The 23272-nt window shown below is 40.2% G+C and overlaps 2 protein-coding genes across 2 annotated transcripts; both read right to left on the minus strand.

Moving 5' to 3' along the window:
* Positions 1-16787: 16787 nt before the first annotated feature.
* On the minus strand, positions 16788-17306 carry LOC149247865 (uncharacterized). Its single transcript, XM_089446083.1, has one exon. It carries the CDS (start codon positions 17304-17306, stop codon positions 16788-16790), a length of 519 nt encoding a protein of 172 aa, XP_089302209.1.
* A 594-nt stretch (positions 17307-17900) lies between these two features.
* Positions 17901-22097, minus strand: LOC149247866 (uncharacterized). Its single transcript, XM_089446094.1, has 4 exons — positions 20875-22097; positions 20256-20773; positions 19079-20092; positions 17901-18844 (listed from the first exon to the last, which is right to left on the minus strand). Exons 1-4 carry the CDS (start codon positions 22095-22097, stop codon positions 17901-17903), a joined length of 3699 nt encoding a protein of 1232 aa, XP_089302220.1.
* Positions 22098-23272: the final 1175 nt, after the last annotated feature.

Consider the following 23272-nt stretch of genomic DNA (forward strand, 5'->3'; position numbering starts at 1 on the left):
TGGGTGGGAGCTATGTACTCTAATGTTTTGGTTCAGTTTCTTTGAGATGCTTTTGCATTACAGACCGTGATGTTATTGAAATATCAGAGGAATCAGTATATGATCAGGAAGCCCAAGTAGAGCAGATTCGGAATATAGTCTTGAAACGAAAATAAGGATGCACAATGACGTGGTGCTTCCCATGGGTGGTAATGCCAAACACAAAACTGTCGTTAAGGCTGTGTCGAGCTCCAGAGAAGGCGGTTTAGGCGGAAGTATCCCCAACCCGATATCCAATGGGAGCCTTCCATGTAAACAGATGGGGCAGGGCCGTGTTTTCCATCGGATGGCTTGGCCACATTAACAAACGCGCTACTTGCGACCCGATATGGCCTCCCCGCCATCAATTTCGTCAGAATCAGAAGCCTGCCCAGTCGATCACAAGGTAAATCTTTGTGTGGGCACAGTTCCCTGGGTTAGCTATTTAATATGATTTGATGACTTAATATTTAATATTTAGAAGTTTGAGTTAGTTTATCATTAATTTGAATAATAAAAGGATTGAATTGAAAAAAGAAAAAAAAAACAGGGAAGCTAGTGGTTCTATACATTATCTCTAGTCTCATGGACGTTAAAATTTCATTTTATTTCATTTCCGACACATTATCTGTCATTGATCAGCTGAAAAGACCCCACATAATTGTATTAAAATGTTACATTTTTTTGTTTGGTACCGAAAGTGTGTGGTGGACCCCATGGACGTGTGACGTGCATGTCGCGGTGACATAGGGGTTAGGGATGCATGATATATTTTATAGTGTTGTGGGGTGCATAAGTTGTTGGAAGGAGTCGAGAACTCTCTTCTATTAAAATATTATGTTGTTTTTTTTGGTGTGACAATGTTAGGTGGACCCTCGAGGGGTATGGAAACAAATAGAAGAGGCTAAACCCTGGGCTCAAATAGTAAAGGAACCATTGGTTGAGCAAAAAGAAACCACAGAGAGACAAATAAGAGAAGAAAAAGATAGACAAGACAAGGCCACAAATTTCATCTTCAAAAGTTTGAAGGATTATGGAGAGAAAGAGAGAACAAATATTTTAACAATGGATTTTCTCAAAGAAGAATTGAAATGGACAGGTTATATTCAGCAAGCAAATAGGATAGGTAGGAAATTAGAAAGCGAAAGGAACAAACATGTGAGAGTTACTTTAAGAAGCATAGAAGACAAATTAGCAATCCTAAAAAATAGGGAGCTACTTAGAGGCACTCACATTTATCTAGATGATGACTTGACATGGGACCAACAGAAAGATCAAAAGAAGGAATGGGAGAATGTGAAATCAGTGAGAGAAGCAGGAAAGTGGGCGTGGCTGAAAAATGGGAAAGCCCAAATCAGCGAGCGTTTAACAAATCACAAATAGGGATTCACCCCCTCCCACACCCCCTCGGGAGTATCTAAGCATGGTAAGTTGGAACTATAGAGGTTTTCCATGGAGGAGAGGACTGGGAATGGGTCCCATAACAGAAGGGAAATACATCATTATCCTTTTAGAAACCCATGAGCATGAGGGCTGCAGGGTTCTAGAATATGAAGGTTTCAATAAAGTTTCAGTGTGGAATGAAGGAACATGAACATGTAAAGGGCACAAAGGGATCACAGTTCTAATAAGAGAATCGTGGGGCAAAATAGTAAAAGTGGAAAAAGAAGATCCAAATAAGCAATTTATATGGTTGAGTATAACTAACAACAAAGTAACATTCAAGATGGTTGCATGTTACTTTGCCCCAAAAAATTCAAATTTTTACAAGAAGACAAATTTAGATAACGAAGACCCTTTTGGTGCTTTGAAAAGAGATATCTCTACCTTCAGGATGTTAGGAGATATAGTGTTAATTGGGGACTTTAATGTTAGGACAACAAACAATCAATCTATTCAATTGGGAAGTGATGAGAATATGGACAACAACCTTCTTTGGTTAGAGGAGATTGAGGATCACACGTGGACAAGGACCTCCCGTGATGGGAATGGGAGTGTGCCCCACTTTGGCATTGAGTTGTTAGGGTTATGTAGCCTCTATGACATGGTCATTTGCAATGACATAAAAGCTTGGCCAAGATCAAATGTCATCACATGTAAAACTTACAATGGTCAAAGTGTGGTGGACTATGTGATATGCTCCTAGAGCTTGATCTGCAATGTTGAAAATAGCAGCAAGAAATTCCAAGTTAATTTTTCCTTGAATTAATTGTAATTCTATTCCCATAGCAACTTGTAATAGTTAATTAAGTTAAATTGACTTAGGAAATTTGAGTTAGAAATCTATCTAGAGTCATGTAGAGTGATCCCTACATTTTAGGGGCCCAGGTTGAATTTTTTTGAGTTGTAATTAGATAACTCAGTTTAACTAAGTTGTAATTAGATAACTCAGTTTAACTGAGTTATAGTCAGTTAAATTAGTTCTAACTGTTGGAGGAACTAGTAGAGGTCTAGTATTGGAGTAGTGCACCAGTACCACACCAGTTAACTGAAGATTCACTCATAAATAACTCATGCATGTCAGTTCAGAGGAAGATCCAGTTGAGATTAGAGTTCAGGGATAGTGTACTATCAGTTTTATAATTTTCCAAGTTGTACAAATGGTGCATGCAATCAATTAAGGACTTATGTTTGGATTGCGCAGTTATGGAGAGTCGATTTCCCAATTAAATATGGGCTAATTCCCTTAGGGATTGCGCAAGGAAGTAGGGTCTTAGCAGGTAGAAAAATTGGCTAAGTGTTGGCTTGAGCTAGTTTGTGAAGCAGAGAGAGATTGTACTAGTGCAGGAATTGTTCAAGTTGAACAAGCATTGTATTTTCTTCTCAGATCTTCTGGTTAATGCAATATAAGTAGTCAAGGTTTTTAGCAGTTTCTTTCCCCAGAGAAATATTGTGTTATGTGCGACTGGTATTCTTCCTCTTTTTTGCTTATTGTTTTGATCGATAAATGTTGGCTTCCGCTGAAGAGTAGAGTAGATTCTTGCCTTGTGTTCTAGCATATCACATAAGTTGTTGAATCTACACTAAAAATCTACATACAATTTGTCAGATTTTAGGATTGGGGCTTGTTCTGTTGAGATGAATTCAAACCATTCACCTCTCTTTATTAAGTTGGGCATGCAGACACGTGAGCTATAGGAAGTGCAGACCCAACAATCTCAAAAGAAAGTGTATGAGGAAGAATCCTCATGAACCAAGAAAATCAAGAGCTCTTTGTTGCGGCTTTGGAACAACACTTTCAGGTGACAAAAACAACACAAATTTCAAAGAAGACAGTGCAGGAAAAAAAGCTTTTGCAACAATATGTTGATCCCTCTAATCCACAAAGCCTTAGAGGGGTGCAAAAGATCTCGGCCTAAGAAGAATGTGTCAAACACTTTTCCAAATAATCCTTCGCATGATGAAGCATGCAAGGATGCTAAAAGGTCACTTAAGAAGGAGACAAATAGTGAAACCCTGAAGAAGTATAAAAATCTGATTAAATCTAAAAAAGAAAGTTACGTGGCCGCTAGAAGGAACAAATTAATTTCTTTGGGAAAGTACAACCCCAAAGGTTTTTTGTGGGAGCTACAACAAAAGACAAAGAAAACAGACAATAATATATCAATTGTGCAATGCATATGGGCAGAACGTTGAGATTCCGCTGGAAGCTCCCTTGGACGATCCGGTAAACCCTTCCGTTTCTCAGATATCCCAGAAACATTCTCATCTTACTTCGTCCTAAGACTCTGAGAAGGATATTCCGCCGCCTGGGCAGAATAGTCTCCAACTTGTTTCAGCTCAACCAAACTCCTCTGAATGGGTCAAAGTTAGCAAGAAAAAAGGGAAAAAAGTCGGGTAATTGTAACAACCCCCTCAGGGTAGTTCTCTCTGCTCAGATCCAGTTCTTTGTTATTCCATGTTCTCTTTAGCCCTCTCCTGGTTCTTCGCCATGGAGCAAGGTGGAGCCTATCTTCTTAGGTTCCCTTGCTTTTCTGCTTCGCTTGCATGCAAGCCTGATTGTACGATACTCCTCTTACTTTAATAGAATTAGTCTTTACTCAGAAAAAAATATATCAATTGTGCAATGGTTAGATTATGTAAAGCTCATTTATTAGATAGATCAAGAGAAAAGTAATCCCCCCATAATCAACTCTACAATTGAGTTATTCTCAGTGGAGGAGGTCAAGCGAGGTATAAAAAATTTATCAAGTGGTAAGGCTCAAGACATTAATGGTTTGTAGACAATTTTTTTAAAATGGGGTGTTGAGACCTTGGCTCCAATCATTAAAAGGATATTCAACAAGGTCACGCAAGGCAGCACCATGAATCCACCGCCACATCCACGGTGCTGTGCAACACCATCAAAAAATGCCCAGGGAGAGTTTTTATCTATAGGAGCAGGGGCTTGCGGCCTTCGAGCCTGAGGTCTGTTGGGCTCAGGCAGATCGCAATTAGCAGATATAATCTGGGCTGATATATGCAGCTAGCTAGCAGCTCTGTCGTCAAAAATGATCCAGTTCTGGGCCAGCCAGAGGTGCCAACAGATGAGAAAGGGGAGGCATAATTGTTTTGTGCCATGATGCAAATTGCACCAATTTTCCCAGGCTCGATATATATTATCACCCTCCCATTTCCCAGATAAATGAATCGAGGAGGAGACAATCTGCCAGAGATTGCTCAGAGTTTCACATTGAAGGAATAAGTGATCAGTCGATTCAGTAGAATTTTTGCATAAAACACACCAGTGAGGGCCATGGAAAGAGTGGTGTGATAGTGATTCCCCCGTGGGGACTTTGTTCCTGAGGACACACCAAAAGAACAATCTAGTTCTCGGGGGCGAACCAAGCTTCCAGATGCTCTTCCACCATACTGTTGTCTGCTCAGGCTGTTTATGCGATATAAGGTTGAGGTAGCCGGCCTTTGGGGTATAAATGCCATTCTCTGCTAGGCACCAAACAAGTTCATCTGGTCCTTCCTTAATCCTGATGTGAGATTCACTCAGAGCATTTATATAATCTTGCCATTCCCGGTGCCAATGAGGAGGAATATCAAGTTGTTGGGCAGATTTCCATCCTTGAGAGAAAATGGTGGTATTCATCTGATCCGCTATGTGTGCCAATACCTTTATCTCATGTGAATTAAGGTGCTAGATGAGATCTCTCAGTAGCTGGAATCTTCCTCCTCCCCTAGTCCAGGGATCTAGTCCTATGTGAGCTTTAGTTCCATCATTTATTCTCCAAACTAGATTGTTCCTGATATTAGGCAGGGAATGCAGTAGTGCCTTGCAGACGGAAGATATACCTGTTCTTGGCAAGCTAGGCATGTGAACCCAATCCATGATTTGGTGAGGCCAAATATACTTGTAATATGAGACAGTAGTCCATAGGTTCTGCCCGGTCAATAATATCCAACCCAATTTTGCAGCCAGGGCTTGTGCAAATAAAACTAGGTCTTTGAGTCCCCAACTGTTGGGTCCCTATAATACTAGTGATTACCCCATTACTATTGTAGTTGTATCCCTTATTAATATTTTTGTGCCCCTATTGTCCCCATATTGTTATTACTGTGCCCCATAGAATCCCTTTATTGTTATTTTTGTGGCTTTATATTATTATTGTTAGGTCGGCTGGGTTATATTGTGACTCCTTAGACTCCTATATATAGAAAGGAGGTTTTGTCATTTGAATCATCGAAGAATTGTTCATTTGTGTAATGTAAAGGAAGTTGCCCCCTCGAAGAGGCCGAATTCTAAGGTGTGGATCTCTATTTTCTATCTTTTTGTGAGCTGGTTTCATAACACCAACCTCCCCATTTTTTGGGTAGAGCAATCTTGTTCTAGCTGACCTAGGCAAAAATCTTTTTATCTTGTTGGCCATTCCAGAGATATCAGTGACAAAGCTGTTGAAGTCGGGCCAGAATATTCCTGGGAATCCAAGCTAATGCCATCCAGAAAACAGGGGTGGCCTCAATAATAGATTTGATGAGCATCAATCTGCCTGCTCTGGATAGGTATTTGTGACTCCAATTTGAAAGCTTTTTTCCAGCTTGGTAACTAGCCAGACCCAATCTGCTATTTTTTTACTGAGGGGCTTTATCCAAAATCCCAGATATTTGAATCCTCAGTCAAGGGGGATGATACAATAAGGAAAGTGGTGCTGAGCAAATCGAGACTCCTGGATGGAAGTGAGGGCTAAGGTGATAGTGGATTTCCCTTGATTAGCCAACATGCCAGTAGCCTTGGAGAATAGGGAGAGGATTTTTGAGAAGGTAAGAGAGTCTTGAATGCTCCCATCAAGGAAGATGAGAACATCATCCACAAATAGGAGATGGGTAAGATAGCAGAAATCATTTATCTTGAGACCACAAAAATTGCCATCTCTTTTAGGTTTGGAAAGTAATTTGTTGAGCCCATCCATGACAATTAGAAAGAGTAAGGGAGAGAGGGGGCAGCCCTATCTGAGGCCTCGCTCAACATGAAAAAAATCGGAGGCAGATCCATTGATTAGTACACTGAAAGTTGGAGTGGAGATGCATGCCATAATCTGGGTGACAAAAGCATGTGGAAAGCCAAGGTGGATAAGGAGCATCTTGATGTACAGCCAGCTGAATCGATCAAAAGCTTTTGCCAGATTGATCTTTAAGATGATTCCTTTTATATGCTTGATCCAGATCGAATGAATGGCCTCTTGGGCCGTGCCAATGGCTTCGTGGATCTGTTGATGCTCAAGGAAAGCAAACTGTTCGGGGGCAATATGGCGAGAGAGAATGGGCCGAATACGATTTGCAATGACTTTTGAAATAATCTTATACAGACAGTTGCATAAAGAGATGGGCCTAAAGTCATTGAAAGAGGAGGGGGAATCAGATTTCGGAATAAGGGCAATGAAAGTTGTATTGACAGCATTGTAAATGGAACCAGAGGTTCTACACTCTTCCACGACTTTTAACAGATCATTCCCAGGAGTTCATAGAAAGCAAGATAAAATTCTATCGTCCATCCATCCGGACCAGGACTTTTGTCTTTTTTGAACCATTTCAACGTCCCTTCCAGTTCGCCAGTAGTAACAGGAGAGTTTAGCTCTTCTGCCTCATCTTCGTTTACAAAACGAGGGAAATGTCCAACAACATTGATGATATCAGCAAGGTTAGACCCAGGTGGGTTTTTAAAGAGTTGCTTGAAATGAGAGGTGCCAAGATGGGAGAGTTTGTTGAAAGTGTCTGCTACTCCTCCATCAGGTAGGGGTAAGTTCCAAATTGTGTTAGAAACTTTTCTACCTTTTGCATAGTTCTGGAAAAATCTTGTGTTGTCATCTCCCGCTTGTAACCATATAGCCCTACTCCTGAGTTGCCAAGATTCCTCTCTCTCCTTCAGAATCCTTGCCTTTTGGTGTTCTAGCTCGATTCTGAAGGGTCTTGTAGCCAGACATGATTAAATTTGAAGAGAGCTTTTGGTTTGGGATGGGGACCAAAGACTTCAAGATAAATGGGAGAGTGATGCGAGACACCCCTGGAACCCACCCATTGTTTGTAATGGTGCAACTGATTCATTAGGGGAACCTTTATCAAAAATCGATCTAACCTTCTGGCTAGTGCAACTTCCCCCACCCCTCTGTTTCACCAAGTAGGGAGTGGCTTATTCATGGGAATATCCACAAGGTTCGTCATGAAGCCTGTAATAGAGTCCACTTGGGCTTGTGATCCCCACGATTCCCCAAAACCAATGGAGAAATTGAGATCACCCCCAAGAATTATGTGATCAGGGGATACAATCGAGAGATTGAGCAGATGTTGCCAAAAGTTTTCTCTCTGATGGCATGGACCATATATATTGATGACCCTCAGGTTAAGGCCGAGCTCCGCCGAGAAAAAATCCAAACCGATAAATCCAGGTCCTCCCCAAGATGCTAACACTCTGATGGTGCGAGGATTGAGCCCTATGGCTAAGCCCCCGGATCGACCCGAAGCATCTATGGCGAAAAATTTCCATCCAGGAAGTAGAGAGGCTAAAGTGCTGGTGATAATTTCGGCCTCACCTAGGGTTTCTTGCAACATGATGATATAAGAAGGCTTAACTTCAAATAGTTGGCGTAGGGCTAGTTTCTTGGAGGCACTAGCCATGCCTCTACAATTAAATGAGAGACACTTCATGGGGGAACCCTGCTCGGGGTATTCAGTGCTCTAAGAACCCCTTCCAAAGTGAATTGTCTTCCAGAGGCGACCTCTACCCCAGCCCTTTGAATGGCTTTTGTGAGGTTAGATTTTCGCCCACGGGTTGAAAGGATGACCAATCCAGGTTGGGAGAGTCCCAATCTTGAGAGATGAGTCGGGTGACCATCAATGTGTGAACGAGAGTGAAGGTTGTAGTTATGGGATGGAATCCTCCCATCAGAAGATGGGGAGGTAGAAGTGGATGAAAAAGGGGGTAAGGATGGAGCGGTGGTAGCAATGGTGGGAAGTGAAGGAGCCAGAGTACAGTGAGCCACAAAAGTATTAATGGCAGATGAATCAAGTGAAGTGCTGTAAGTAAATGAGGAAGGGCAAGAGGTCAGAGGAATACATGAATGTTTTGCGGCCTTGGCTGCTGCACGAGCTCTTGTTAAGGGTGGCGATGGCGTTCTGTATTCTCCTGCATCCTTCCATGGGGTGTTGTTGCTGACTGGTGCCTATGGAGCCGAACTAGGAGAGCGTTTCTGAGTAGTTACATCTAGCCCCATGAATGAAGAAGGTGCCCTCGAAGGATCCTCTGGGTTTTTGATAAGTGGGCAATCCTTGAAGATGTGCCCCACTTTGTGACATCTTCTACATCGAAAAGGGACTCCTTCGTAGTCCAGGATCTGCACCCGAGTGTATTTCCCCCATTGTAGAGTGATTTTTTCTTCCAATCCTTCTCGCGTGTCCAGGTGGACCAGAATGCAAGCTAGGGTTCGATTCTTTGATTGAAAGAATGTTCTATCATGGTCCAGGTAAGTGCCAAGGGAATTTCCAATTCTGACGAAGACCTCCTCGCACCAGTACTGCAGTGGAAGCCCTGGCAAGCGAACCCATAGAGGTCCCGCCCCAATCTGCTCCCGCTCTGGGTCGAATAGGGGGCTCCATCTCTTGAGGAGGATTGGAGCCATCTCAATATGCCAATACCTAGTGAGGACCACATCTGTGTAATTTTCTTTCGCAAAGTGAAGAGAAAACCACCCCTAGGCAGTGCCTGAACCTTAGGCAGATCTTTAAGCATACTCCCCCAAATTTCTCGTACCCATAAGGTAAGTCTGTCCGCTGAGTATGCTCTACCTCGAACATGTCCAACCAGCACTGTACTAGCCATGTAAGCTGCCTCCCCAATAGCGGTACCTTCGCCAAAATGGATGGTGATGTCCTTTGAGGTAGCCTTCACACACTTGGTCTTTCGCTTCCCTGTTCGTGGCGCTGATGGATGGTCCAACAACGGGTCTGGTGTGACAGTGCCCTCCTGAGGCAGATGGGCCGTTGATTTGACCTTCACCGCAGGAGTTTCAAAATAGCCCGACGGAGAATTTGCAGAGATGGGAGGGTTTTGACCACAAGATGTCGGGGTATCCTCAGGCGGTGCCGAATACAGGGTCGAGCTAGACGGATGGAGGTGGTTTATCAGTGGATTTGGCTCGAAAGAGGGCGATGGCGGTGTAATAGCAGTGAGAATGTGAAGGGTTCCCAGAGATAATGGAGGGAAATCGAGGGCGGGAGAATCAATAGATAGTGACCCAAAGACTAGCGGGGATGTACTGTGTCCAGGGAAAGAGACCACTGGCACAGTGCATGACGGAATAGAGATGGACGGGAGAGGTGAACTTGAGACTGGCGAAATTAGGTTAGGGTTTCCAAAAATTACTCGGTCAAAAATGGTTCCTCGGAGTAATCAAGCTCCTCAATCTCCATGACATCGCCCATGTTGGATGCTAATAACTGCCGACAGATGGAGATAACTGTGATGGAAATGGAGAAATGGAATACTGTTGGTCGTTCGGGTGCCTGCTGTTGGTGAAAGTCATGCTGCAGTAAAAACTAGGGTTTTTACCCTAAACCCCTGCTGAGCCTCCTAACCTTGCGCTCCATCTCCGCCCGGTTGAATTCTAAGACTTGTTTTTTCATGTTTACAAGTTCTTGTAAATATATATGATTGAAATCCCTCGCTAAGAATAACCAATACTTGTTGTTTTATTAGTGGTTATGCACAATCCTCAAGTAGAACAACTAGTAACCTTAATGCTAGTGACCTTAGAAACTCTCAATTATGACAAATGTTATCATATGTGCTTGCACATTATCAAGTGGAGTCGATTATTATAGTTGTCATACAATCCATGGATGTGCTAGATGGTAAAATGAGGTTTTCCCTTACAACAACAATGATTATGTATACTTTTGTTAATTTTGCATAACCAATTTTTGCACCCGACAATGATAAAAATTGTGTTTTGTAACTTCATAAAGATGATTAGCCAATAAAATTTAGTAGGGAAACCATTTTTTTACGAGTCATACATGTTTACAAGTTCTTCTAAAGATATATGATTGAAATGCCTCGCTAATAATAGCCAATACTCATTTGTTTTTTATTAGTGATTATGCACAACCCTCAATTAGAGAAACTAGTAACCTTGATGCTAGCGACCTTAGAAACTCTTGTGTATAATTATGACAAATGTCATCATATGTGCTTGCACAATATCAAGTGGAGTCTATTGTTATAGTTTTCATACAATGCATGGATGTGATAGATTGTACAAAAGAGGTTTTCCTTTACAACAACAATGGTTATTGTTGGAGAGGTAAATCCCCTCTGCGGACAGAGGCGATCCCACTAACCCAAAATGGGTCTAGCAACAATCAATTCACGCTACCCTGCAAGTTCCTAGTTGCATACTGAAAGTGGATTATGAGAACCAACCTGGAGTCCAACGCTAATGTCGAAGAAGAGTTGATACTCCCGTTCCCTTGCTCCGGCAGGTCACAATCCTTGCGATCCCCGCGAATGGATACCTGCACATGCAAAGAACAAAACGAATACAAGCATAAAATCCACTAAATACAACTATATTTCAGTAAGAAAGGAAATAGATCAAACATTATCATGATGAACAATAAGATCAGAACCATAATAGTAGTCGTTTATTAATGAATAATCAACAGAGAAAGATACAACCAAAGTTCTGATGTTGAACCTCTCCTCTGGCTGGGCGAGCAGCTATACATGTTTTGCAATAGACCTTCTCTCTCTCAGACTTCCAGCAGCATAACCTCCCTATGCTTCAAGACTCTTACTATCACTCAAGACAAGCGTTATCACAACTAGCATTACTCAAAAACTAGCTTGTCAAATGCATGAGGACAGACTTTTATAGATGGAGAAGGGAGGAAGATACAATGCCTCAGGACACCCATTGTGGATTGGCATTATCTCCAAAAAGCCACTATGGATAGATGTCAAGGATAGATGATGACTCTCGACATCTAGAAGATGAGCTTTATCCTCAAAAGACTTCATGACTTGAAGGGAAAAAACATCTAGGCGTGCGTTTGTCAAAAATATTTACCAAACTTGGTTGGCGCGGGTGTTGTTCTAAGACAGAGCGCCAATGGTCGCACCTTCTTTTGAGGATCTCATTGATTGGCGCAGGTAGAACATTGTGGACCCGCGCTAATGGAAAAAGGGCACTTTTCAGGGATATTTTGCAGGAGGTGTCTTCAGGGAACATGAAGTATATACTTAGGGGAACATAATGCAAGTGTTTTCAGGTTATGTCACTGCTCACGGGTCCCGGAATGAGTCCTCCAAAGTACGGAAACAGGGGTAATAGGGACGGTGACCAATGGTGACAAATTACTGTGTAACAGTTATGTACAGTTTTGTTAATTTTGCATAACCAATTTTTGCACCTGAAAATGATAAAAATTGCATTTTGTATATTGTTAGCGAAATGACATTTTCTCAAATATGCACAATCATTCATTCATCATTCACCTTGTTGAAAATAACAACAAGAAATGATAAAAATAGAATCCAAAAATTCCAGTTTAATTTGTACTTGAATTAAACTGAGAATTAAAGTCAAATTTTATTCTCATGGCAACTTGTAATAGTTAACTAGAGTGAGTTGACTTAGTTAACTTAGGAATTTTGAGTTGGAAGTCTTTCTAAAGTCATGTATATGTTCTCCCTATATTATAGGGGTCCAGGATGAATTAAGTATGAGCAATAATTAGTTAACTCAATTTACTAAGTTAAGTCCAGTTAAATTACTTCCAAACTGTTTGAGGAACTAATAGTGAGTTAACAATTAGTTGATGCATTAGTGCACTCAAATAGTGCTACTCCAGTTAACTGAAGATTCCCTCCTCATAAACTCATGCATGTCAATTCTGAGAAAGACCCAGTTGAGACTAGAGTGCAGGGACAATGTACTATTTGTTGTATAATTTTCTCAGTTGTATGGATGGTTCATGCAATAAGGAACTAACCTAAAAGGGATTGCGCAATTATGGATGAGGAATTTCCCTTTAAATATGGGCTAATTATCTTAGGAATTGTGCAAAGAATTAGAAGCTTGGAGGCTTGGGAATTTGGCTAATTATTGGACAAAGGAAGTCATCAAGCAGAGGATAGGAAATACTTGTGCAAGTTAAGCTCAAGGTTGCGCAGAGCATATTGTATTTATCCAAATTCTTTGATCAAGGGCGCAAGGAAATAGGGACTTGGATAGCTAGAGAATTGGCTAAATGTTGGCCAAGAGTTTGCTTGTGAGCAGGGAGATTGATCATACTGAGTGCTAGGATTGTTCTTGTGAGAACAAGCATTGTATTATCATCTTGGATTTTTTATTAATGCAATAAAAATAGTGGGGTTTTGAGTTGTGGCTTTCCCTAGATATTTATTGTGTTATGTGCCATTGATTTATCTTCCTCTTGTCGATTATTGTTTTTCTCGATCTTTATGTGCTTCTGCTGTAAAAGTAGAAGTAAATTCTTGTCTCTTGTTTTAGTGATTACATGAGCTTGTGAATCAACAATATTTTTCTACACACCTCTTGGCATATGACAATGGAGTATCCTCAAGCATCTTAAAGGCTTCATTACATGTAATCCATGGGCTCAATACCATAGATCATGAATACCATGTTCTCAAACCTTCCTTGTTGACCTAAAACTATGAGTCAAGTTTATCCTATCATCTTTTCTGTGAAAAAAGAAACACTAATACAACTTGTTCCATAATGATCCAACATGATTCAATGCTCTTCATTATCTTCATAATAAAGGATATTTCTCTAGCAGAGACCAAAATGGTATAAAATAACCTTTCAAAAGGTAAACAATAAATAATAATTGGAAGGCTCAATTCCAATTTTTGTTGCCATTTTCATGAGGAGAGTAAATAAGTATAGGCTAGTTAAGGATGGAAAGGCATATGCGATAAATGCACACAAGGATGAAGACAAACTCTCTTTGATGAAGACTAACATTTTCCCACTACAAAATGATTAATAGAAAACAACATACTCTAGAGAGATTTAGGAACCCCATCTTAGAGATAATGCACCATGAATAGGCCCTCTATCGAGCACAACGATGAATTTCCTCTCCCGAGGTCGAAATCTAAGACAAAGTGCTCGCCTCTTTGTGCCAATTGAATGCAAATTTACTGAGGGCACATCTTGGTAGGCTTGCACGGCAGCTTGGTATGACCTTCATTTAAACTTCCATATTTTCTTGTACCTTCTACCAACCTCCTTGCCATATAGACTTTGCGGAAATTAACTGACTAGCTCGTTGGGTGGTGGAACATAATGTTGGCCTGTGCACTTTACAAGACAAGTGATAAGTTTTTAAGGGGGTGCATTGTCACATCCTGTTAGAATGTGGGTTGGTGGGAAGATTGGGTACTTGTTTTACATCTAAATCACTACCTACACTTAATATTTAAATAAACCAATAAATAAATAAATGATACAATTAAAAAATCATTTTTTCCCCAAAAAATACCCCTAAAATTGATTTTAAAATTCTTTACTTATTGTCATTAATAATTCATTTAACAATTAAAAATAACATTAAATTTATTAAATAATATAAAAAATATTAATTTAATAATATTAATTTATTAAATTATGTATTAAAAATTACTATTTTTTCTTTTTTAATTTTAATTTTTAATAGATTTAGTGTAACATAGAAAGGTGTATGGTTAAATTAAATTTTACATCTAAAAAGTATTCTTTGCTAATTCCCAATACACCCACACTGAAACAAATATTATTTTTAGTGGATTTTCAATTTATTTTTGTGTTGGATTTACTTAAAAATATGAAAATTGGGTACTTGTTTTACATCTAAATCACTACGTACACTATATTTAAATAAACCAATAAATAAATAATACAATTAATTTTTATTTTTATTTTCTCAAAAAAGTCTACCCCTAAAATTGATTTTAAAAGTCTTTACTTATTGTCACTAATACTTCATTTAACAATAAAAAATAACATTAAATTTATTAAATAATTAAAAAATGCATTTGTCGACGTGTTTCAAATCTAGTGTGGTTCATCGTCAGGTAAGATGAAGAATCAGATCGTGGCATTCATTTAAATAGATAGAGATAGATCATTCCAATGGCTATAATGTAACGGTTACTTTTAACTTGACCAAAAATTAAGAGGAATTTTTTTTATTTTTTATTTTTTAAATTTAAAAATATATACCAATAACAAAATAATATATATATATATATATATATATATATATATATATATATATATATATATATATATATATATATATATATATATCGGAATCAGGCGGGAAAATTTGAGGTGAAATCTTGATTTTTGTTATTTAAACTAGTTTTTTATTGTATATATGGATTCAGAACCCTGAAAAACCCCTAGGGCCCTTCGATTGTGCAAGGGTTACCCATCAAACTTTTTGCCAGATTTTAGAGAAATTAGACCGAAAAACCCACCAGAAAAGCTTCCAAAAAGTCTCATTATAGACAACTCGATATATATATATATATATATATATATATATATATATATATATATATATATATATATATATATATATATATATATATATCTATCTTACCATGCTAGTAGCTCCAACCCGGTTAGATAATATTAATAACATAGTGGGAAGAAGAAATCTGACAGACATCGGAAGACTTCTATCTAGACTTAGATGAGTGGAAAGCAGTGGCCTTGGATCCAAGCCATACTAGAGGGAGAGTTACTTAGTACAAGAAGACTGTGCGCCTATTCTGGATGATGGAGAGAATCCTAGTGAAAGCTATGGAACAATTTCCTCTAGACATGCATGTAGCTCCTCGGGGGCATTTGGTGAAGTCAGATTTTACCAAAGAACTGCAGAAAATTCAGTTCCAACTGCAGCAGCATAGTGGTCGGCTTAGCAGGATCTAGCAACACATCACATGCATACCAAACTTGGACTTGCCTAGTTCTAAAGTAAAGGACCCCGCTCTGGTGGATTCTGCTGATGATGAACAGTGACAGTGCAACCATGGTTTTCTTTTGAATGCTTTTGTTAGATAATTATAGACTTATTATCAATTATATTTATAGTTATTTAGAGAATAGGAAGAGTAAAGACTCTTAGGTTTATATCGCATCACTGAACAAACTTATGTTTTATGCTTATGGATGGCATATTTTGCAGGTAGGTGGCCAACAAGCATGGTTTTCCACTGGGCAGGTTGAGGCCACCTAACTCATGGATATATGGATGTAACCTACTTCGTTTCATAAAAAATAATAGACAAGTACCACCAAGCTTACAATATATATATATATATATATATATATATATATATATATATATATATATATATATATATATATATATATATATATATTGAATGTTATTTTTAATTGTTAAATCAAATATTAGTGACAATAAGTAAAGAGTTTTAAAATCAATTTTAGGGGTAGTTTTTTTGGGGGGAAAAAATATTTTTTAATTGTATGTATATATATATATATATATATATATATATATATATATATATATATATATATATATAATATATATTATTGGTTATTTAAATATCAAGTGTAGGTAGTAATTCAGTTGTAAAACAGGTACCCAATCTTCATATTTTTAAGGAAATCAACACGAAGATGAAAGTGATTCCTTTGATTTATATATATCCCAAGTTAGTGAACCACATTGTAAGAAAAAAATAAATTTCTATAAAGCTATTCTATATATATATATATATATATATATATATATATATATATATAAAAGTCAATGAACCACATTGACTTACACCTTTCTCCAGAATCTATTTTAACAAGGCTTTGTAGTGTATTGATGCATCTTGCATCTTTGCTGTTTTGTCTGTTTATCGGACTGTTTTTGCTCTCTATATTTCTGTTTATGTATTTGGACTCTATGGTTATAATACAATCAAGCTTTTTTCGTACTGCAAAAAAAATGAACCACATTGTAAGAAAAAAATAAATTTCTATAAAGTTATTATTATTATTATTATTATTTTTTAACAAGAACGGTTATGGATTATATTAATGGATCGGTCTGAATACCAATTTTCTGATTACAATAGGAGTAGGCCCGATCCAGTTAGATTTGTCCTTCTGAGATACTGTGAGGCTTGTATTCCCCTTCTAGTTCCTTTTGGGATCAGCTAGAGAGTTTATTTTTGCGATTTGCCCAAGTTTAAATATACAAACAAATAGCTTTAGAATCAAGCAAAAAAACATATTTGTTGCAAATATTTAAGGAATTGGGACCCATGTTTCTTCCCCGTCACTATTCATTGCCCCGGTCAAGAGTTGTGCTGCTTTGTTGGCTTCAAGGTCAGCTTCTTTGTTGTTGCCTCTCAGCACGTGAAAGTATTTCAGATTTTGGAGCAGCTTCGCCATGCTTCTGATTCTTTGGATCAGCCTTGCTAATCTTAGATCCCGCGGAATAGAATTGGTCACCATGGTTTTTATGATCACTTCGGAGTCCCCAAAAATAATTGCCTCCTTGATTTCTAGCTTCAAGAGCAGGTTGAGTCCTCGGTAGAGGGCTAATGCCTTGGCTTGGATACTGGAATTGATTCCCAGATCCCAGGCAAACTGAAGGATCGATACACCATCGCTGTTTTTAATAACTCCTCTTGCTCCAGCATTGCCCGAATTTCCTTTTGTTGCCCTGTCAAAGAAGAGGGAGTGCACCTTTTGTTTGGGGATCCAGTTTTGAAAATCCTCGCTATTTTTTCCCCTGATTTGCCATTCCTCAGGAGGGTCCATGCTTCTGATATTTTGGCGAAATTGCAGGTTCAGGGAGGACCCCCAATCTATGTCTATCTGGCTGAGGTTCGAGTCGTCTTTTTGTTCTCCCAAACATTCTTTTAATTGGCTCTTTACCTTGGCCGCAACTTTCTTGGCATTGTGCTGAATGCTTCTGAATATTCTGCCATTTCACTCTAACCATAGATTCCAGCAACAAATTTTGAGCAGTGATGACCAGGCCGCTTTGATCGCTTTGTTTTTATTGGAGGGTCCGGGATAGCTTTTTTTCCAAGTGGCGAACAGGCCTGTTATAGAGGTAGGAATCTCGAATCTGGGGTTCCAATCGTCCATTAGTTCTCTCCAGACCTATTTGGAGTGCTTGCAGTTGAGGAAAAGGTGCGTAACCCTAGGCCACTGAGTAGCCAGCCGACCGATCGCCCCAGCCTCGCCTGTCTTTCTTGCGGTTGTGCAGAGGTGCAATTCCGTTCAGAAGGCTGTGTAGGTGGATGGCTTCTTGATGGAGGTCTGACGGCAGGTCCAACAGTTTCCAACCCGCCCTTTGCGATCCGTTCCATGATGTAATGTCCCACAGTTTGATTTTTCTAGAAGTCGTCAACCAGTTTTCAACGCTGTCACGTTTGGGCAGTCTCCAATTGGGTCTCTGTCCATGATTCGGTCTTTCCATAAGTTTATTTTTTTCCCATTCCCGGGAATCCAATAGGCTCTGGATCGAATCAACGAGGCTGCTTTGGAACAGAGACTGATGAAAGGCGAGTTTCCTTGAGGTGGTGGCCCATCTAAACATCTCGATCGCGTGCCTTTGAAATATTTTCTCCAGAGTGCTAATTGTGCCCAGCCAGGGTTGGGCGCTATTAGTCTCCAGAGGAGCTTGCCACCCATTGCTATATTCTGCAGATGAAGTTTCTTAATATTGAGCCCTCCCTCCATCTGAGGTTTGAGGACCGTCTCCCATTTAACCAGCAGGAATCTCCTCTCGTTGTGTTTGCCCCCTTTCCAAAAAAAATATCTGATATGTTGATCCATTTTCTGGAGAATACCATTGGGCGCAAGAAGCACTGAGAACTGATATAGTGGGAGGCTGCTAAGGACGGCTTTTATGAGGGTTGTCTTTCCTGCCATGTTTAACCAATTAATCCCCCATGCCTGAAGCTTGTTTTTAAATTTCTCTACCTGTGGCAACCAATCCCTGCTATAGGGGCGCTTGAGAAAAATAGGCAAACCCAGGTACTTAAACGATGTCCAATCTGTGGTGGCGAAAAATCCAAGGCATCTGGTGATGAAAATAAGCAGAGAAGGGGGAGTTTTCCAGCAGTAAGTGTGACACTTACCCTTGTTGAGGCTTCTTCCAGACTCCACACAGTACTCATCAAGTGCCTCTTTAAATTTTCTGGCTGAATGAATCGAAGCTGCTTCAAGAAGCAGAGTATCGTTTGCAAAAAGGGCGTGGTTTATGTTTTGGACTCCCCTTGCTATGAAGATCCTTTGGATCTCTTGCTCTTGCATTTTTTTGTTTAGATGAACGCTGAGAACTGAAGCTTGAATAACGAACAACAGAGGAGACAGGGGGCAGCCCTGTCTTAGTCCTCTTGTAGCTTTGAAGAAACCTGCAGGTCTCCCGTTAACTAAAGGAGCGATCCATGGTTCCGATATACAGGCCCGGATCCAATTGATAAATCTCACTCCAAAACCAAATTTTTTCAAAACATTTAAGAGAAAGCTATGGTTAACTCGGTCAAAGGCATTTGCTAAATCCAATTTGATTGCCATACCTTGTTCTTTGCGCTGCTGACTTGACAGGATAGCCTCTTGGACTAGAATGAAGTTGTCCACCAAATATCTTCCGTGGATAAAGCCTCCTTGGTTCTCTGGAATGATTCTAGGGAGAATTTGCTTCAGCCTGTTAGCAATAATTTTTGTGATCAGCTTGTAGCCAATGTTACAAAGGGATATGGGGCGAAACCTATTGAAAGAGTTGGCTCCCTTTTCCTTGGGAATGAGAGCAAGGAATGAGGAGTTGGTGCCGCCTCCTAATTTCTGACAAGCCTGCGATTTTTGAACCATTTTATACAGATCTTTCCCCACTATATGCCAGCAGGTTTGGAGAAAAGAGGTGGAAAACCCATCAGGTCCTGGGGATTTATCAGGGTTCATAGCATCAAGGGCACTTTTGACTTCTTCCATTGTGATATTGTTTTCTAGATAATGATTCTCCTCAGCAGATATTAAGGTGGGAACCCCGTCCAACAGATAAAAATTATGTTGTGTATTCGCCTCTACACTGTACAGACTTTTGAAATGATGATGGGCTGCATGTTTAATATTTGCAAAGTCTTTGTGAATGATATCGCCTTCTTTAATTTCTGTTATGGAATTGAAGCATTTCCTGGATTCAGCTTGTTTGTGGAAAAATGAGGTATTTCTGTCACCTGCCTTTAACCATAGACAACGCGATTTGATCCTCCACGCTTCCTCTTCGGCCAGGCATGTTTTATGATAATGCTGTTGGAGTTGAGCCTCTTTGTCTAAGATTTCTCTAGTGATATATGCCTCTTCCGTGTGCAAATGATGGGCTTCAAGCTGAGTTTGAATACTTTTCCTTTCAGCTGCTGGATTGGCCAGAGATTTGGCCCAGCGCTTTAGATTTGATTTTTTCTTCCCATATATAGAATGGAGATCCACTGACAGGCAGGGACCAACTTTCTTTGACAATCTGCATGAAGCTGGGTTCCTTGATCCACAAAGAACTGAACTTGAAGGGTATAGGGCCAAGGTCAGTGTGAGCTCTAAGATTTAGCATAATTGGATTATGGTCAGAGGTGCTACAAGGAAGTATGTGCATGCTTGCATCTAAACCAAGCAAGAGAAATGAGCTATGAACAAAGAATCTATCCAGCCTAGCAGTGATATGTCCGGGACCTAATCTTTTATTGGACCAAGTAAACTTACCTGAGACAGGCTTGATATCTATCAGATCCCAGTCTAGAAGGAGATCCTCTGCCCATTCCCTTGTCGGGTCTCGCACAATGCAGCCTCCTCGCTTTTCTGAAGAGTGCAGCGTGATGTTCAGGTCACCTGCTATGATGACATTATCCAGATTGCCCAGATCTGCTTGCTGTCTTAATGAGTCCCAACAGATCTTTTTTTCTCCAGCATTGGCCGGTACATAAACATTGAAAAGACAAAAGATTTCTTTTGTGATTATGTGCTGCATCTTTAACATCGCCCAGTGGATATTTGATGCCTCTGACACCAGCGAAAACCTACTTTCATTCCAGAGAGTACCCAACCCTCCGGAGGCTCCTCGGGCTGAGACTGCTGTTGCATTACTTTTTTTCCAAAGTTTTTTTCTTACCTGAAGGAAATCTGATTCCTCCATCTTAGTCTCCTGGAGGAGGAGTATGTCCGGGGCCTCTATTCTTATTAGATTTTGGATAGCTTCTTCTTTGATCTTGCTACCCATACCCCTACAATTCCAGGAGATTACTTTCATTATTTACCTTTACTTGGCTGGGCTCCCTTGGAGCCTTGGTGCTGGTTTCTTGCCATCTTCGGCTTTTTTGCTAACAGCTTCTCCAGAGTTGGTTGGCTGCCCTGTAGTTTGTCCTTGTACGTTTCGTGCTCTCTTTTTTCCCGATCCGTTTTGCGCCCTCTTGTAGATCTCCTTACAGAGGATTGGGACTCTCTTATTTCTCCTTCCTCCTCCGAGTCTTCTGATTCTTGGTCCTCCTCCTCGGCTACAGCGGGGGTTCCTTTTGAGCTTTCTGGAACTCCCGTGTCTTTAAAGATGTGAGGTGGGGAGCCTTTGTCTGGGGACACTGACTTTTGGTTTGCAACTGCATGAGGGTCCTCTGGTTGGGAGCTGAGAGGATCGAACCTGTTCTCTGGGGTAAACTTGGGCTGGCTTTGCTGGATCTGCTGAGCTGGGTCCTGTTGAAGACCTTTGCCAGTGGTTCCTCCCGGCTTCTGGATCTTGGATGGCATTTTGGATCGTTTAACTTGGTTCCAGCCGACCTCCTTCCCTTGAGCTGCTTCGTTAGCCGTTGGGCAGTTCCTGGCGAAGTGCCCATAAACCTGGCATTTCCGACATTTGAAGGGCAACTGTTCGTAGTCTAGCTTCTGTACATGCATCCAGCTTCCTACTTTGATTTTGATGGCCTCTGGGAGCCCCTCCTCCAGATCCACCTCAACGCAGATCCTTGCACAGTCGTATTGATCCTTGCTGTTCGCTCGGTCTATGAATTTCCCCAGGGCATTTCCGATGTGCATCAGAGAATCCCAGTTCCAGCAATGAACTGGGAGATTTGGGAGTCTAACCCAGACCGGGACAGCTTTGGGGACGTCCACTGCTGGATCAAAATCAGGAGTCCATTTATTCAGATATAGGCCCTGGGGGCCCATGAAGTAAGGACCGTTTCGGAAAATCAGATCTTTGTCGTCTTTGGTGTTAAATTCAAAGAGGAAGAATCCTCGCCCCAGAAAATAAGAGGTCACACTTTCTTTGATCAACGGCGACCAGTTTCTTTTAACCCAACTCTCTGTGGATTTGGGGGATGGCCATAGACCAGTAAACTGGCCTATGAGAGCTCGCTCGGACAAGGACAAAGCAACCTGTATCGGGGTTTCCGGAGGAAGAGATATCTCTGGAATATCATCTAGCTTCTTTACGAATTTTGCCGCTTCAACATTTTTCTTCTTAGGCAGCCCTTCCAGAAGTCGGCTGAACGCCTCAGCTGAGGAGATCGTCGACGGAGGAGAAGGAGGGGCCTGGGGGGTGCCCAACACCTCCATGGACGCTAGATCAGGCTTGCAAACTGCTCAGGGTAAACGAACACCCATGGCCAGACAGATCGTCGGGATGAGATCCACCGGGCAGACCCGCGACGGATCAGGAGAGATCAGGCCGCGCAGGGATAGGAAAGGTCGAGGAGGGCCGAGCTGGGCCGAGGAGCAGCGTTCGGGCTGATCGCTCAGAGCTTGGCCGGCGGGAGCAGCAAAAAATATATATATATATATATATATATATATATATATATATATATATAAGAATAATAATAATAATAATAATAGTAATAATAACTTTATAGAAATTTATTTTTTTCTTACAATGTGGTTCACTGACTTTGGGATATCAATAAATCAAAGGAATCACTTTCATCTTCGTGTTGATTTCCTTAAAAATATGAAGATTGGGTACCTATTTTACCACTGAATTACTACCTACACTTGATATTTAAACAACCAATAATATATATATACAATTAAAAAATAATTTTATTTTTCCCCAAAAAACTACTCCTAAAATTGATTTTAAACTTCTTTACTTATTGTCACTAATATTTGATTTAACAATTAAAAATAACATTAAATTTATTATTATATATGTATTTTGTAAGCTTGGTGGTACCTTTCTATTATTTTTTATGAAATGAAGCAGGTTACATCCATATATCCATGAGTTAGGTGGCCTCAACCTGCCCAGTGGGAAACTAGGTTTGTTGGCCACCTAACTGCAAAATATGCCATCCATAAGCAAAAAATCATAAGTTTGTCCAGCCATGCGATATAAACCTAAGAGTTTTTATTCTTCCTATTCTCTAAATAACTATAAACATAATTGATAATAAGTCTATAACTATATAACAAAATCATTCAAAAGAGAACCATGGGTGCACTATTACTGTTCATCATCAGCAGAATCCACCAGAGCAGGGTCCTTTACTTTAGAACCAGGCAGGTCCGAGTGTGGTATGCATGGGATGTGTTGCTAGATTCTACTAAGCCGACCACTATGCTGCTGTAGTTGGAACTGAATTTTCTACAATTCTTTGGTAAAATATGACTTCACCGAATGCCCCCGAGGGGCTGCATGCATGTCTAGAGGAAATTGTTCCATATCTTTCACTAGGATTCTCTTCATCATCTAGAATAGGTGCACAATCTTCTTATACTAAGTAACTCTCCCT

This window comes from Pinus tabuliformis, chromosome 7 (assembly GCF_031772625.1).
Source record: "Pinus tabuliformis cultivar Carrire ecotype Pingquan chromosome 7, CPIR1, whole genome shotgun sequence".
Taxonomy (NCBI): Eukaryota; Viridiplantae; Streptophyta; class Pinopsida; order Pinales; family Pinaceae; genus Pinus; species Pinus tabuliformis.